Source organism: Hypomesus nipponensis, chromosome 10 (genome assembly GCF_054491055.1).
Source record: "Hypomesus nipponensis isolate SF chromosome 10, ASM5449105v1, whole genome shotgun sequence".
Lineage (NCBI taxonomy): Eukaryota > Metazoa > Chordata > Actinopteri > Osmeriformes > Osmeridae > Hypomesus > Hypomesus nipponensis.
This window is the reverse complement of record NC_140370.1, coordinates 14,562,501-14,578,510: the sequence shown is the minus strand read 5'-3', so window position 1 is coordinate 14,578,510 and position 16,010 is coordinate 14,562,501. Positions and strand designations below refer to the sequence as shown.

At 43.7% G+C, this 16,010-nt stretch overlaps 1 protein-coding gene and 1 long non-coding RNA gene across 8 annotated transcripts in view; one reads left to right on the top strand and one right to left on the bottom strand.

Annotated features, from left to right (window-relative positions):
* Positions 1 to 215: 215 nt before the first annotated feature.
* LOC146271907 (uncharacterized) lies at positions 216 to 6,982 on the bottom strand. Of its 5 annotated transcripts, none has more exons than XR_014767173.1 (8): positions 6,833 to 6,982; positions 6,305 to 6,418; positions 4,326 to 5,784; positions 3,812 to 3,928; positions 3,249 to 3,353; positions 1,605 to 3,030; positions 1,092 to 1,208; positions 217 to 661 (listed from the first exon to the last, which is right to left on the bottom strand). It is a non-coding gene; the product is annotated as an uncharacterized LOC146271907 (long non-coding RNA). The 5 variants fall into 5 exon arrangements; XR_014767170.1 differs by having other exon boundaries at positions 218 to 661; positions 3,249 to 3,341; XR_014767171.1 differs by having other exon boundaries at positions 218 to 661; positions 3,249 to 3,341; positions 6,305 to 6,415.
* Positions 6,983 to 7,916: 934 nt separating this feature from the next.
* myripa (myosin VIIA and Rab interacting protein a) overlaps positions 7,917 to 16,010 on the top strand; it is a 22,183-nt gene continuing 14,089 nt past the window's right edge. For 2 of the 3 annotated variants that reach the window (XM_084708060.1, XM_084708058.1), the window contains exons 1-3: positions 7,932 to 8,220; positions 9,667 to 9,874; positions 14,363 to 14,584. In XM_084708060.1, coding sequence (XP_084564186.1) covers positions 9,765 to 9,874; positions 14,363 to 14,584 — 332 coding nt within the window. In that variant the 5' untranslated portion in view covers positions 7,932 to 8,220; positions 9,667 to 9,764. Of the gene's footprint in view, positions 8,221 to 9,666; positions 9,875 to 14,362; positions 14,585 to 16,010 lie in introns of all 3 variants that reach the window. The other variant, XM_084708059.1, reaches the window with a different exon arrangement.

Genomic DNA, 16,010 nt, shown 5'->3' with positions numbered 1-16,010 from the left:
GCTTCCTGATACAGAGCCCAGGGCACCACCCAGTGAAGCCCCAAGCTGATAAACAGCTCTACTGGAACGTTGCTGACAGCTGGAGTTGTAACTTGTTTTCATCAGGTAAGTGATTTCACACAGTAAATATGCACGTTGATGTGTATTTTTGTTACTGACAATCAACGTTTAACAAGTTATGCAAGCACTCAAATTATGAATAACAAAATAATTGCATGATACATCACAGCTTACTGCTGTCACCCAATGGTAGAAACAGAAATTACGTGCTGAATCTGGCAACCACAGTAAATCATTTTCTGCTAAAGCTGATCTTCTTCATGATCTTTGTTAAACGCACTCCAAAGTCAGTTTAATACTGCAAGACTCGTGAAAGGGAACACAGCAGTCAAAAACAACAGGAAAAAAATGACGCTTATTACCAGACGCTTCTAATGAAAGCAAACTACAGGGCACTTCAACCTGGGACTTCTTTATCTGCAATCAGTTGCTCTACGACTGACCCAAGATGGCGCATGCTGCTTGTCTAAGGTGAAATATCGGGAACCTTCCGCCTGAGAGGATCTAAGACGTTGTGGTCGGGTGGTCCAGGACGAAGAGCACTCCCGTATCCCGGACGAGATCTTGGTCGTTTATTTTCCTGCCTCTTAGTCCTGGAACTCTGACGAACAGAAATACGAGACAAACATCCAGTACCTGCTACATGTTCAGTTACCACGATGTACCTTATCCCGGTGTCTCTCAAAGTAAACCATTGAAATTTAAACAGGTGATGGAAAATTAAAGTTCAGCCACTCCTAGCATTAATTTAGAAATGATGTCATAATTGAAAGACGAAATATCTGAGTACTAGTCACTTGTACTCACTTTGGATGTGGATGTGGATGTGGATGTGACATGTGGATGTGACATGTGGATGTGACAAGATGCAGCTTTGGTTGCTACTTTGAACAGCACATTTTTGGAAGAACACAAACTACCAACCCAGTGCAGTCATAACATCATCAGGCACACTAAAGCAGTACAACTAGACAACATGCCTCATATCAGTGCAACCAGACCAGTCCTGCATTCAGGACAACGTGTCTCACCTGGTTGGGGGCTAAAGGGGAACACCCCCCTCGTCTGTGTTGGCATCCTTCTACTTCTGGGAAAGGAGCGTCTGTGACAGCCTCCACTTGATTCCACAGCTCATCAAGGACCTCCTCCTGACATCAGAATAAGACTTGCGTTATAACTTCAAGTGATTCACATAACTCCATAATGTCTCACATGAATCAAGTGTCCTTCTCAGTACAGAATTGTGAGCACTTCTAGATTGAATTTTTTTTTGTGGACTAAGTGTAGACATTAAGTGAACTCAGCAGATGACTTAGATATCATTTGTACAGCTCAAAAAAGTACATCTTGACTTGAACATAGTTTGTAAGAAGTAGAAAGAGTGGATTCAACACGCTTCATGGAGGTCTTTAAATTTGGGTCATGCTACAAGCACAAAGATATACACCCCAAACTCCTAAATTCAAATTTTGTCAAACTACTGTATGTCATCTAAAAGCCTCTGTGTGACAACACAACTTCTAGATTGAGAGTAAAATTCATACCGTAGTTTTGTTGTCATGGATCCCCTCCTCTGCTAGAGCTGCTCTGTGTGGGGCTTGCAGGGATGTGGAGGTGAGCACACAGACCTGCACACACAGCAGACACAGCAGCACAGTCCACTCCATTGTGATCCAGTGGAGAGCCTGGAAATGGTCTGCACCACTTTATACTCTCACAGCTAACCACTTCCAGATGAGAGTAAGAATGCCTTCAATAACATGCACACAAACACGCAATACACGTACACATCTACACACAGTACCATTGACTGGTCAGAAAAAACTGACTTTATTTATTCCACACTGAGTTAATCAACAGGACCATTTTATGGGAACCGAACAACCCTGTTTTGAATTCCACAATAAGAGCAATTGCTCAACTGTTGCTCAACACTGCTTTTGGCAGATATCATCGTAACATTATGATGACATTTTTTGCAGACAATCCAAGCACAATCTCTTCTCCTCCACCTTCTCTGTCCCAAATGTATGAATCAGAAAACTAAAAACTGCCAAGTGGTGGAGCTTATCCAGAACATGCCATGGAAGATCAATCAATGAGATCCGGAAAAGTCTATGTACCAGTCCATTATTGGTTTCTTGTGTTTCTCTTGAGTTGTGCTTGCTGATACAGAGCCCAGGGCACCACCCAGTGAAGCCCCAAGCTGATAAACAGCTCTACTGGAACGTTGCTGACAGCTGGAGTTGTAACTTGTTTTCATCAGTGTTCATTATAAGTGTCATCCCTGCTCTCTCTGCAGTGTGTCTATCTCATATGGTAGATGTCTGTTGAATATCTCACAGCCAATTAAGAGACGCACTTTCTGGAATGAAATGATTTTTTGAATAAACACTGACTTCCTGGCTGTGCGAGGTAAGTGATTTCACACAGTAAATATGCACGTTGATGTGTATTTTCGTTACTGACTTTATTCAGCGTTTAACAAGTTATGCAAGCACTCGAATTATGAATAACAAAATAATTGCATGATACATCACAGCTGACTGCTGTATCACCCAGCGGTAGAAATGACGTACTGAATCTGGCAACCAAAGTAAATGATTTTCTGCCAAAGCTGATCTTCTTCATGATCTTTGTTAAACGCACTCCAAAGTCAGTTTAATACTGCAAGACTCGTGAAAGAGAACACAGCAGTCAAAAACAACAGGAAACAAATGACGCTTATTACCAGACGCTTCTAATGAAAGCAAACTACAGGGCACATCAACCTGGGACCTTTTTATCTGCAATTAGTTGCTCTACGACTGACCCAAGATGGCGCATGCTGCTTGTCTAAGCTGAAACATCTTGAGAGGGAAGCTTCGGCTCGAGAGAATCTGAGACGTCAATCTTCAATGATTCAAGGGCACTACTGGATCCCGGACGATTTTTTGGTCGTTTCTTCTCCTGCCTCTTCTTCCTGGAACTCTGACGAACAGAAAGACGAGACAAACATCCTGTACTTGCTACATGTTCGGTTACCACGATTTACCTTCTTCCGGTGTCTCTTTAAATTAAACCATTTAAATTTAAGTAGGTGATAGGAAATTAAAGTTCAGCCACTCCTGACATTAAGTTAGAAATTATGTCATAATTGAAAGACCAAATTCCTAATGTAGATTGATGTATAAGACAGAAGGACGTACACCAAGCAGGGAGAAACCTCCATTTCTGGACGGTCGCTTTGCATTCCTTTCCCTTTTTCTCTTGGAGTCGGTCTGTCGTTTGTCCCTAAAAACCTGGAAAAGGATCTGAAGCTTGCATATCTGACAACCTTATTCCACACCACAGTACTATAGTTTATTCATGCTGGTTCTTCAGTCAACATTTCAATTTTCTGACAGTTGAAATACAATTGAACTCCGTATCAGACACATAGGTCCATGTAGAATAACGTACTGTGTAAGAACAAACAGTATAACACAGATCACATAATGTCTAAACTCTGCCAGTATGGCAAACACACTGTATCTCTTGCATGTTGCAAATGTTTTTATTAAAGGAGTGGTCCACCACACACTGTACCCCCCACCCCCCCCAAACTCACATGTTTTCAGTTTGGATGTCGGCATGACAGGATGCAGGAACACAAACTAACAACTTAAGTTCACCAGTGCTCTTATAACATCATCAGGCACACTCAAGCAGAACAACATGCCTCAGATCAGTCCGACCAGACCAGTCCTGCATTCAGGACAACGTGTCTCACCTGGTTGGGGGCTAAAGGGGAACACCCCCCTGGTCTGTGTTGGCATCCTTCTACTTCTGGGAAAGGAGCGTCTGTGACAGCCTCCACTTGATTCCACAGCTCATCAAGGACCTCCTCCTGACATCAGAATAAGACTCGCGTTATAACTTCAAGTGATTCACATAACTCCATAATGTCTCACATGAATCAAGTGTCCTTCTGAGTACAGAATTGAGAGTGAGCACTTCTAGATTGAACATTTTTTTGTGGACTAAGTGTAGACATTAAGTGAAATGAGCAGATGACAGAGATCATTTGTACAGCTCAAAAATATAAATCTTGACTTGAACATAGTTTGTAAGAAGTAGAAAGAGTGGATTCAACAAGTTCATGGAGATATTTAAATTTGGGTTGTGTTACAAGCACAAAGATATACACCCCAAACTCCTAAACTCAAATTTTGTCAAACTACTGTATGCCATCTAAAAGTCTCTTTGTGACAACACAACTTCTAGATTGAGAGTAAAATTCATACCGTAGTTTTGTTGTCATGGATCCCCTCCTCTGCTAGAGCTGCTCTGTGTGGGGCTTGCAGGGATGTGGAGGTGAGCACACAGACCTGCACACACAGCAGACACAGCAGCACAGTCCACTCCATTGTGATCCAGTGGAGAGCCTGGAAATGGTCTGCACCACTTTATACTCTCACAACTAACCACTTCCAGATGAGAGTAAGAATGCCTTTGATAACATGCACACAAACACGCATTACCCGCACACACACACGCACACACACACATACACATCTACACAGAGTACAATTTACTGGTCAGAAAAAAACAGACTTGATTGATTATTCCAAACTGAGTTAATCAACTGGACTATTTTACGGGAACAGAACAACCCTGTTTTGAAATTCCACAGTAAGAGTAACAGAGTATTCCTGGTACTTTCATTAGCATGGAAGAGCAATTAATAAGATCCTGAAAAGTCTATGAACCAGTTTATGATTGGTTTCTTAAATGTGTTTCTCTTGAGTTGTGCTTCCTGATACAGAGCCCAGGGCACCACCCAGTGAAGTCCCAAGCTGATAAACAGCTCTACTGGAACGTTGCTGACAGCTGGAGTTGTAACTTGTTTTCATCAGTGTTCATTATAAGTGTCATCCCTGCTCTCTCTGCAGTGTGTCTATCTCATATGGTAGATGTCTGTTGAATTTCTCACAGCCAATTAAGAGACGCACTTTCTGGAATGAAATTATCTTAGTATATTTTTTGAATAAACACTGACTTCTCAGGCCTGTGAGGTGAGTGATTTCACACAGTTAATATGCATGTTGATGTGTATTTTTGTTACTGACTTTATTTAGCGTTTAACAAGCTATCCAAGCACTCAAATTATGAATAACAAAACAATTGCACGATACATCACAGCTTACTGCTGTCACCCAGTGGTAGAAACAGAAATTACGTGCTGAATCTGGTAACCAAAGTAAATCATTTTCTGCCGAAGCTATACTTCTTCAGGATCTTTGTTAAACGCACTCCAAAGTCAGTTTAAAACTGCAAGACTCATTAAAATGGACACAGCAGTCAAAAACAAGAGGAAACAAATGCCGCTTATTAGCAGACGCTTCTAATGAAAGCAAAATAAAGGACACATAAACCCAGGACCTCTTGATCTGCAATCAGTTGACCCAAGATGGCGCATGCTGCTTGTCTAAGGCAAAACATCTTAAGAGGGAAGCTTCAGCTTGAGAGAATATTAGACGTAGGGTTGGGTGGTCCAGGACGGAGGGCACTACTGGATCCCGGACGAGTTCTTGGTCGTTTCCTTCTCTGCTTGTTAGTCCTGGAACTCTGATGAACAGAAAGACGAGACAAACATCCAGACCTCTGGGTGTCAGAGGGTCTACAACCAATGAGACTTCTGGATCCCAGACGAGTCCTTTGTCGTCTGTTCCTTCGTCTAGTCTGCCTCTTAATCCTGGAACTCTGACGAACAGAAATGAGACAAACATCCAGTACCTGTACATGTTCTGTTAGCAGGATTTACCTTCTCCCGGTGTCCCTCAAATTTCACCATTTAGACATTTAGTCATTTAACAGACGCCCTTATCCAGAGCGACTTACAGTAAGTACAAGGACATTCCCCCCCGAGGCAAGTAGGGTGAAGTGCCTTGCCCAAGGACACAACGTCATTTGGCACGGCCAGGAATCGAACTATCAACCTTCTGATTAATAGCTCGATTCCTTAACCGCTCAGCCGTCTAACCCCTTTAAAAGTTAAATAGGGAAATTAATATCCAAATTATTATCCACACCTGATATTACGTCAGAAATGATGTCAGAAATTAAAAACTAAATTCCTGAGTACAACTCACTTGTACTCAGTTTGGATGTGGGCATGACAGAATGCAGTTTTGGTTGCTAATTTGAACAACACATTTTTGTAAGAACACAACTTGGATCAGTCCGACCAGACCAGTCCTGCATTCAGGACAACGTGTCTCACCTGGTTGGGGGCTAAAGGGGAACACCCCCCTCGTCTGTGTTGGCATCCTTCTACTTCTGGGAAAGGAGCGTCTGTGACAGCCTCCACTTGATTCCACAGCTCATCAAGGACCTCCTCCAGACATCAGAATAAGACTCGCGTTATAACTTCAAGTGATTCACATAACTCCATAATGCCTCACATGAATCAAGTGTCCTTCTGAGGACAGAACTGAGAGTGAGCACTTCTAGGGTGAGTAGTTCTATATTGAATATTCTTTTGTGGACTAAGTGTAGACATTAAGTGAACTCAGCAGATGACTTAGAGATCATTTGTACAGCTCAAAAATATAAATCTTGACTTGAACATAATTTGTAAAAAGTAGAGAGAGTTGATTCAACATGCTTCATGGAGATTTTAAATGTTGGTCGCGCTACAAGACCCCCAAAAAATACACCCCAAACTCCAAAACACACATTTAGTCAAACCATGTCATCTAAAAGCCTCTGTGTGACAACACAACTTCTAGATTGAGAGTAAAATTCATACCGTAGTTTTGTTGTCATGGATCCCCTCCTCTGCTAGAGCTGCTCTGTGTGGGGCTTGCAGGGATGTGGAGGTGAGCACACAGACCTGCACACACAGCAGACACAGCAGCACAGTCCACTCCATTGTGATCCAGTGGAGAGCCTGGAAATGGTCTGCACCACTTTATACTCTTACTGATTTCCACACTGAGTTAAGTAACTAATATGTTACTGGAACTGAACAACACTATTTTGAAATTGCAATTGCTCAAATGTTGCACACCACCACTGCTTTTGGGAGGTGTCATCGTTACATTACGATTACATTATTTGCAGTCGGTCCAAGCATGATCTCTTCTCCTCCACCTTCTCTGTCCCAAATGTATGTGTGAATCAGAGAACTAAAAACTCCTCCAGAACATACACACAGTCAGTGGCGGTTCTAGACAAATTTTACTGGGGGGGGGGGGGCATGGGGGGGGCCAGTGTTTAATCAGAGGGGCACATGAAAAACAAATTAGATTTAAACATTAAATACTTTAATTTTGCTTTACATTAAATCATACAAACGGCTCTGGCTCTCCCTCTTCCAGCTCCTCAGCTCTCTCAATATCTTGATATGTTTCTCTAACTTTTTTATTTACTGGGGAAAAAAAGGCAGCAATATTCCATTTTCTTTTCATGATGACTACTAGAAGGAGAAAAACGTGTAAAAAAAAAAAATTCAGTCAGCTCAGGGGGGCCACAGGGGGGGCCAGGTATTTTTACAGGGGCACTGGCCCCTGTAGGCCCCCGTGTAGAACCGCCCCTGCACACAGTAGAGGTGGCAACTGGCAAGATACCTGAGTGAGCACCTGGGCGGCCCAGTGCACTTTACACTTTGGAGAGTGTAAGTTTCAGATGTGAACAGGAGAGGGATGAAGAATCCAAAAGTGATGGCATACTCACATTTTTCACTGTTTTGTTGCTGCGATTTAAGTGGATACATGATTGGAATGATTAAAAAACGACAGGGAGAGAGAGAGTCCCATAGAGATAGAGGGGGAGGGAGAGAGTGAGAGATCAACACGATTGCACATACCATAGTCTTTCACTTTTGCAGGACAATTTAGACGCTGAGATTTGCCGTTTAGCTCAGAATGATTCTGGTAGGACTCCGATTGGTTGGTTAGGAAGTGCACGGTGCAGGTGTAACCAACTTATTTTCTTCTTTTGATTCATACTGTACAAATTCTTGCGTTCTTTCGTAACGATATATAATGGAAATAAGCAGGATTTAACTAGATTCATTCGGATAAACGTGATTCATTTCCCTTTGATTAGAATATTCGTTTCAATACGCGCCCGCAGCTGCTTTGCGCAAAACCAATCCGGAGAATTAACGGTGGGAGCTAGGCGACATAAGGCTCAGTGAGTATTAAACATTTTCCCTGTAAATATCTCGGACAATTAGAGCAATGGTACTAAACTGCTGTTTTTTGCAGACACTCCAGTTATGCTTTTAAACCTTTTCCCAACCATTTTAAGGTATGCAAGGTTATATTATTCCTTAATCGGTCAATTTTTCCGGTAAGGGATCAATGGGAAGCGCATGAACGGAGGGTTCTGCCATATTTTGCATAGTTCTGTATACCCTTTTTGGTGCCGACACAAGCCTATAATTGTGGTGTGAAAGACTGATATTAACAACATTTCATGTTCAGTTATTCTGAGAAGAGTCTAAGACACTGATTTAAATAGTTGTACTCGCTGGGAAATATATATATTTGTATTGTTGCTTGCTTTTTCTACAGGTACACTTGCAATTATATCAGTTCATGTTTTTTAATTGTAACTTGCTTAACTACATGGTTATGTAGTTCTTATGGTTCTTCCCTTTGGCATTTATTTAGGTTGTTCACAATATGTGCTTGATGTTTTGGCACCTCGCTATGTTTTGGGGGCTATCTTGTTATTATCAGTGACCTATACACTTTGTAAAGCTCTCTCTTGGAAGTCGCTTTGGATAAAAGCGTCTGCTAAATGAATAAATGTAAAATGTAAATGTAAGACATATTTTCGGAAATGATTCCTTATTTTCAGATGGCTATATCAGAATGTTCATGTTTGGGCAATTTGATTAAAACGAACAGGCAGTGTTTAAATTAATAGAGTCAGGTCAAGTCAAACCCAATCCAGGTCAGTGTTAAATTGCAGTATCAGGTTGAACTGGATGACTTAACCTCTAAGTAAAATGGTCACGATCCTCACCAAGCAGAATGGCTCATGTCTTAATCAGGGGTTTGTAAACCAGTTGCAGGTGTGCAAGTATGGTACCTGAATAGTCAAGCCACTGCAGTGCTTTCAGGCTGAGAGTATGGCTGCCAAACATAACTATTTAAGTGTCTCTTATTTTAAACATGTATTTCAAGACCTTTCTGCTATGATGGGACAGATTGAGAAACAAGACAATGTAAGGGAGAGAGAGATGTAGCACACTTAAGAAACAGCTGGGGCTTGATTTGAACCCAGGCTCCTGCTGTAAGGCCATCTCTATGTCATCCTGTATATCGGATACTTTACAAAGGGTTCAGTGTGTTACTGTGTTAATTTCGATCTCTATGGCGATTAAAGGGTATATTCCTTGTGGTTATCACTGAAATCACAGAGCAAAGACAACAAACAATTAGCTCTTATCCAGAGTGATGAGACTTACAGTAAGTACAGGGACATTCCCCTCGAGGCAAGTAGGGTAAAGTGCGTCAATTTGCACGGCCAGGAATTGAACCGGCAACCTTCTGCTTAATAGCCTGATTCCCTAACCGCTCAGCCATCTGACCCTCCCTTAAATTCATGTTTGTCTCTCATCCCTCACAGGTTGAGAGGAATCAGATAGCTCCTATCACAGGGGTGGCACCAGAGTGGTCCTATCGGTCTCAGTGTTCGAGTGACAGCGTTTGAGGGGTGAGTGAGCCATGGGTCGTAAGCTGGACCTGTCTGGTCTCACAGAGGACGAGGCGGAGCATGTGCTGCAGGTGGTCCAGAGGGACATGAGGCTCCGCAAGAAGGAGGAGGAGCGGCTCAGGTGAGACACACACACACACACACACATACACACACTCTCTCATCTCTGTCTGTTTATATCTGGTCAGTCAGGCCATTTGTTTTGGACTATGAAGATGAAAAAATCCCCTTTCACCTTATCCTCATCTGAAGGTGGAGGGTGTCGTTTTTCAGCACTGACAGAACACGAACAGTCGAGTGATCCAATGTTCTAGTTCTGTGACAAGCTTTGTTGGGGGGGTCAGATGGCTGAGTGGTTAGGGAGTCGGGCTATTAATCAGAAGGTTGTCAGTTCAATTCCGGACCGTGCCAGAGGATGTTTTGTCCTTGGGCAAGGCACTTCCCCCTATGGGATGTCCCTGTACTTACTATAAGTCGCTCTGGATAAGAGCGTCTGCTAAATGACTAAATGTAAATGGATTGTTTGAGACCAACGGATATGTCCCTTCCTGCCTCGACTTTCTATGTTCCCTAAACAGGCGACAGGAAGAGCCAGCCCTTTCCTACTATGACTCATTTCCTTTCCACTTCCAGGGGCCGGGTTCCAGGGCCAGTCATACTTTATGTAAGGATTCACACAATGATGATAGACCCTCCAGTATATGTCTTGCTTACTGTAAGATTTCTCTGAGGCTTTGAGGTTTTCTTTGCTTTGTGTTGTGTAAACTCCCGTCATTCCATGGACACAATGGCAGGAAGCCATTAGTGTGAGCGAGTGGCCATATAGAGGTTACGAATTACACGATGATGTCTTTCTTGGCTGGTTAATGCAGACTTGTGTGTAGAGTTTCACTGCACGCCTGCAAGCCTGTGAAGCCCAGCCTCCACAGTGTGTTAGCACTCCCTTAGTTTAGTTTACCAAAGATAAACACTGTGAAAATGCTTAATGGAACAATAAGGAGATAAAGGCAGTTATACACTTTTTAATTGTTAATATAAATGTTTTCTGGTCATATCAGTCACTGCTTCTCACATTGCTTTCATTACTTTTGGCATCATTTTAAATAAACCCTTTCACACAGTGGCAAATGCAACCCAAATTCCACTTGGAGATTCATGACTTGAAATGTATAATCTTGAACGCACTTGTTGTCTGCAACCTTTTCCAACCAGACGGTCGTCTTACGTGCTTCCGCGTGATATTCCGTCAGAGGTGATTACGTCCCTTTGATTACCGGGTGCTTACCAACAACTAATCTGGGTTTTTGTTTCCCACGTAAAACCACTTTTGCAAAACAAAATGTGGAAGTTGGGTTCATCGTCAAGTCACTTTTTTCTTCCTCCCGAAAAACACACAATATCAATTTCCTCTCACATACACACTCAGAAAGACATAGCTTTTCCTTGCTCTCCCCCCAGCACACACACATACACACTCACTCACACACACACACATACACACACACACTGACACACACACGTACACACTCACACACACACCCACTCCACTCCGGCAGCTATTGTAAAAGCATCATCGGACTTAAGTCTCTCATAACATACCATAACCAATACCTGATTTATTTTCTGTTTTGTTGATAGAAAATTCACAGCTTCACATTTATTGTCTTTTTTTTTACCGTGGCTTCTCGACGGAACTTTGGTAGACTTACACAGCTACTTGATTATAAAAAGGGCATAGCAGCACATAGTTACGCCTACGGTACTTCTTCCTCCTGTGCATGTGTGGTCTTACTTTATCTTGGTAGATCATGGCGTGTCCAGCAGTCCATGTGGTGCTGTGTTTCTACAGCAGAGGGTAAAGCTGAACAAAACCCCCTTTCTCAGTGACTAGACATGCTGCCCATACCCGTTATAAAAACAACTTGTTGTTCAGATTTAACATGGTGACTGGTTGGTTACCATGTTATGGTCACTTAGCAACGTGGTCACTTAGCAACGTGGTCACTTAGCAACGTGGTCACTTAGCCGTGGACAACAGTCATTTGGTTCCTGATGTTGTATATGTACTGTATGTTAATGTGTACAACTGGTCTTGTGATGTACTGTATCTAATGTAGGCCACTGCAGTGTTCCATATGCTTAAAGCTAACTCTCTCTCTCTCAGCTAATACCCCTCAGCTGTATGGTAATATGGGCTTAAAGATATGGAATTAAACATGATGCAAGGAAAGGCTGTTTCTACAGAATAAGGCCAAAATGTTGGGGGTCAGTCAATAAAATAACTGTGAACCAGTCGTCCCAGTCCACAGAATTTCTTTCTGAACTTTGGTGCACTCTGGATTGTGTAGTCAACGGTGACCTTGTGAAAGGGTTCAGCCAATCGGTGGGCGGTATGAGTAAAAGCTACATGGAGTGAATTAATCATGTGTTACTATAAGCTAGCAGGGCTGCAGAGGACACCATGGAAGGTGGAAGCAATTACATGTTGACTAAAGGTCACAAATAATGCACAGAGAAAGCTTGAGTCATAAAAACTCTCTTTCTCAGCCTCAAGAATGAGAATGCATGCCATCACACACACACACACACACGCACACACACACACACACACACACACACACACACACACACACACACTCACACACACACACACGCACACACACACACACACACGCACACACACACACGCGCACACACACACACACACACACACACACACACGCACACACACACGCACACACACACACACACACACACACAAACGCACACACACACACACACACACACACACACAAATGCAGGGAGCGAGGATGGTAGACATGTGCTTCTCTTCAGTGGCACATGGCATTCTCCCTGCCAAATACACACATACACTGATAATAATCTTCTCTGATTGAGACTAGGAATCTGTGGTGGCCAAGTTGTTTTCATCAGATCACCAGGAGTGTTCTGAGGATTATTCACCGTGACTCAGCACAGGCCTCTCTGAGGCTTGTTCCCTGCCCCGAGCTGGCCCCTTGGCCGTGTGTGTAAGCACACTTCTGCTGGTTTGACCACATATCCTGAAATATCAAGGATTCATTGGAAGAATTTAATTTCCGTTTTTCCGTTGAATGTTTTGGATTAACATGATTCATAGTACTTAAATTCGAAAATATATTTTTTCACTTTATATTGTTCTCTAATTTCAACATACATTGGCTGGAAAAAGGTGCATTAGCATACTATCTTTGCATATTATGTCATTACGCAATCTTTGTTTACTTAAGCCTTTTTTTTCCGCTCCTATTTAATCTGACAAGATTATCCAGTGCCCTGGTTCTCTCTCTTTCTCTCTCTACCCCCCCTCTCTCACTCACTGACACACTCTTCCTTCTCTCCTCCCTCTCTTTCTTTACCCACCCTGCTTCTTCTCTTAATCCCTTCCTCTCTCCACCCTATTGAGGTCTCTCTCTGTCTGACCGATCTCTCTCCTCCTTATTGAGGTCTCTCTCTGTCTGACTGGTCTGTCTCCTTCCTATTGAGGTCTCTCTCTTTCTGACCGATCTCTCTCCTCCTTATTGAGGTCTCTCTCTGTCTGACTGGTCTCTCTCCCCCCTATTGAGGTCTCTCTCTGTCTGACAGGTCTCTCTCCTCCTTATTGAGGTCTCTCTCTGTCTGACTGGTCTCTCTTCCCCTTATTGAGGTCTCTCTCTGTCTGACAGGTCTCTCTCCCCCCTATTGAGGTCTCTCTCTGTCTGACTGGTCTGTCTCCTCCCTATTGAGGTCTCTCTCTGTCTGACTGGTCTCTCTCCCCCCTATTGAGGTCTCTCTCTGTCTGACTGGTCTGTCTCCTCCCTATTGAGGTCTCTCTCTGTCTGACTGGTCTGTCTCCTTCCTATTGAGGTCTCTCTCTGTCTGACCGATCTCTCTCCTCCTTATTGAGGTCTCTCTCTGTCTGACAGGTCTCTCTCCCCCCTATTGAGGTCTCTCTCTGTCTGACTGGTAGCCATGGTGCCGTAGTTCTAGATGCAGAGTAGAGATATTTAATTTATAGGGACCTACACAACTCTGGGCACCATTGAAATTAGCTGCAAATGTGCAGCCAAACCATCACAGGAATGAAGTCAAGACTATTGAATGTGCACAGACTACTGCAATTTCTTTTTGAAACTCTGCTCGAGTTAAAATAGCGTCATGTGATGATAATGCACATTTGTAATTTTCCCTCCAAATATGTCAATTTGGGTATTGCTTGGGGTGTACTCATCTAAGTTGTTGTGTATTATGAAAGTGAGAAGATGATCAACGACAGATTCTGCTGTGGGAGATGCTATAGCTTTCATGTCCAGTATGCAACATACACCAATTACTGGAATTACTGTGCATTCAAAAGAGATTAGTTCCACTAGATCTCTAACACCAAATGTCTCTCTTTGTTGCCCTCCCTCCCTCCCTCCCTCCCTCCCTCCCTCCCTCCCTCCCTCCCTCCCTCCCTCCCTCCCTCCCTCCCTCCCTCCCTCCCTCCCTCCCTCCCTCCCTCCCTCCCTCCCTCCCTCCCTCCCTCCCTCCCTCCCTCCCTCCCTCCCTCCCTCCCTCCCTCCCTCCCTCCGCCCCCCTTCCTCTCCAGTGAGATGAAGCTGGATCTGGATGAGGAGGGTAAACGCTGCTCCCTGCTGTCTCGCCAGCGCCACTTCAACGAGCGCTGCTGCATCCGCTGCAGCTCTCCCTTCAGCTTCCTGCTCAACCCCAAGAGGTCCTGCCGGGACTGTCGCTACAACGTCTGCAAGGCCTGCCGCGCCTACAGCAAGAAGGACAAAACCTGGCTCTGCTCCGCCTGCCAAAAGACCCGGTACTGTAGGGTGTCGGGGGGGGGGGGGGGGTCCGGGGTGTGTCTGGGGTGGGGTGGTGTACGTATGTGTGTGTGTCAATTGTTCTGTTTGTATTTCTTTAGTAGTTTTAGATACCGGAAAGAAACATTAAGACTGATGCTGGGGTTCAGTAAGACTGATGTCTTTACGAGTGGCTAATTTGTTTTCTTACCGGCACACACAGGAAGACTGCTGAATAGTTTTTAGGTACAGTAAATCCATGTTGAATACCATCTATATTCACCTATTTCTGAATATAATGTTGTGTTATGAGAACTGCGACGATATCTTCTGGCTGTGGCAATCAGTTTTCATTTTAAGAGGATTGTAGAGCACAGATAGGAAATGGCAGGATTCTTTGGCATCAGAAAAGGAGGAGAAGCAGCAAAAGATGTCTGTCACCTGTAAACATTGTATGTCACCTCCACTCAACATCACCTGTCCTCAATGACAAACTGGCACACCGGTATGCTGCACTAACCAGCACTTTTCACCGCTGGTATGCGAAGATGGCATGTATTAGTGTGGCGTTAAGAAACGTGCAGTGTGTGTTTTTTACATCAGGTATAGCCCCGAGGATACCTGCGTGTTGTTCTCTACCTAATCAGTTGTGAAGCTCATATTTTATTCATATTTTGAGCTCCCTTGTAAACATCCTGTGACACGCTCAGCTTGGTAGCGTCAGCTGGAGAGTGTATCGTTCAGGCTCCGTGTTTGTTATCATTGATAAATATAGGTATCACTAAAGTCCAGACCCTCTTACAAGTGGATCGATATATTTACCTACACTGGAATGAAACCAAATCTGGTGGCAGGAGCTTGTGCTAGGGTGTGTAGCAGCATTTACATTGTCATTTAGCAGACGCTCTTATCCAGAGAGACTTACAGTAAGTACAGGGACATTCCCCCCGAGGCAAGTACGGTGAAGTGCCTTGCCCAAGGACACAACTTCATTTTGCATGGCCCAGAATCGAACCGGCAACCTTCTGATTAATAGCCCGATTCCCTAACCGCTCAGCCATCTGACCCCCTCATGAGGGAGTCCAATGAGGGATCCGTCTAGTCCGGCTGTTTCTACAACACAAATGTCTGCTCTACCCCGTAAACACAGACGCCGTCTCTCTTCTCTCTGGCCTTCTTTCTCTCCATCCATCACTCTGCATCCAGCCTGGCGGCTGTCTCATCATTGCCATAAACTGACATACAGATGTGCAGACGCAGATAGTGTTATTTATTAGATGTCGGGAAAAAGAAGACTCTTTATCGATTCGAGGATTGTTATGTTCCTAATCAGAGAAGAGAGAGTTAGGGAGAGATTACATGGGATGGAAGGCGAGAGAGAGAGAGAGAGAGAGAGAGAGAGAGAGAGAGAGAGAGAGAGAGAGAGAGAGAGAGAGAGAGAGAGAG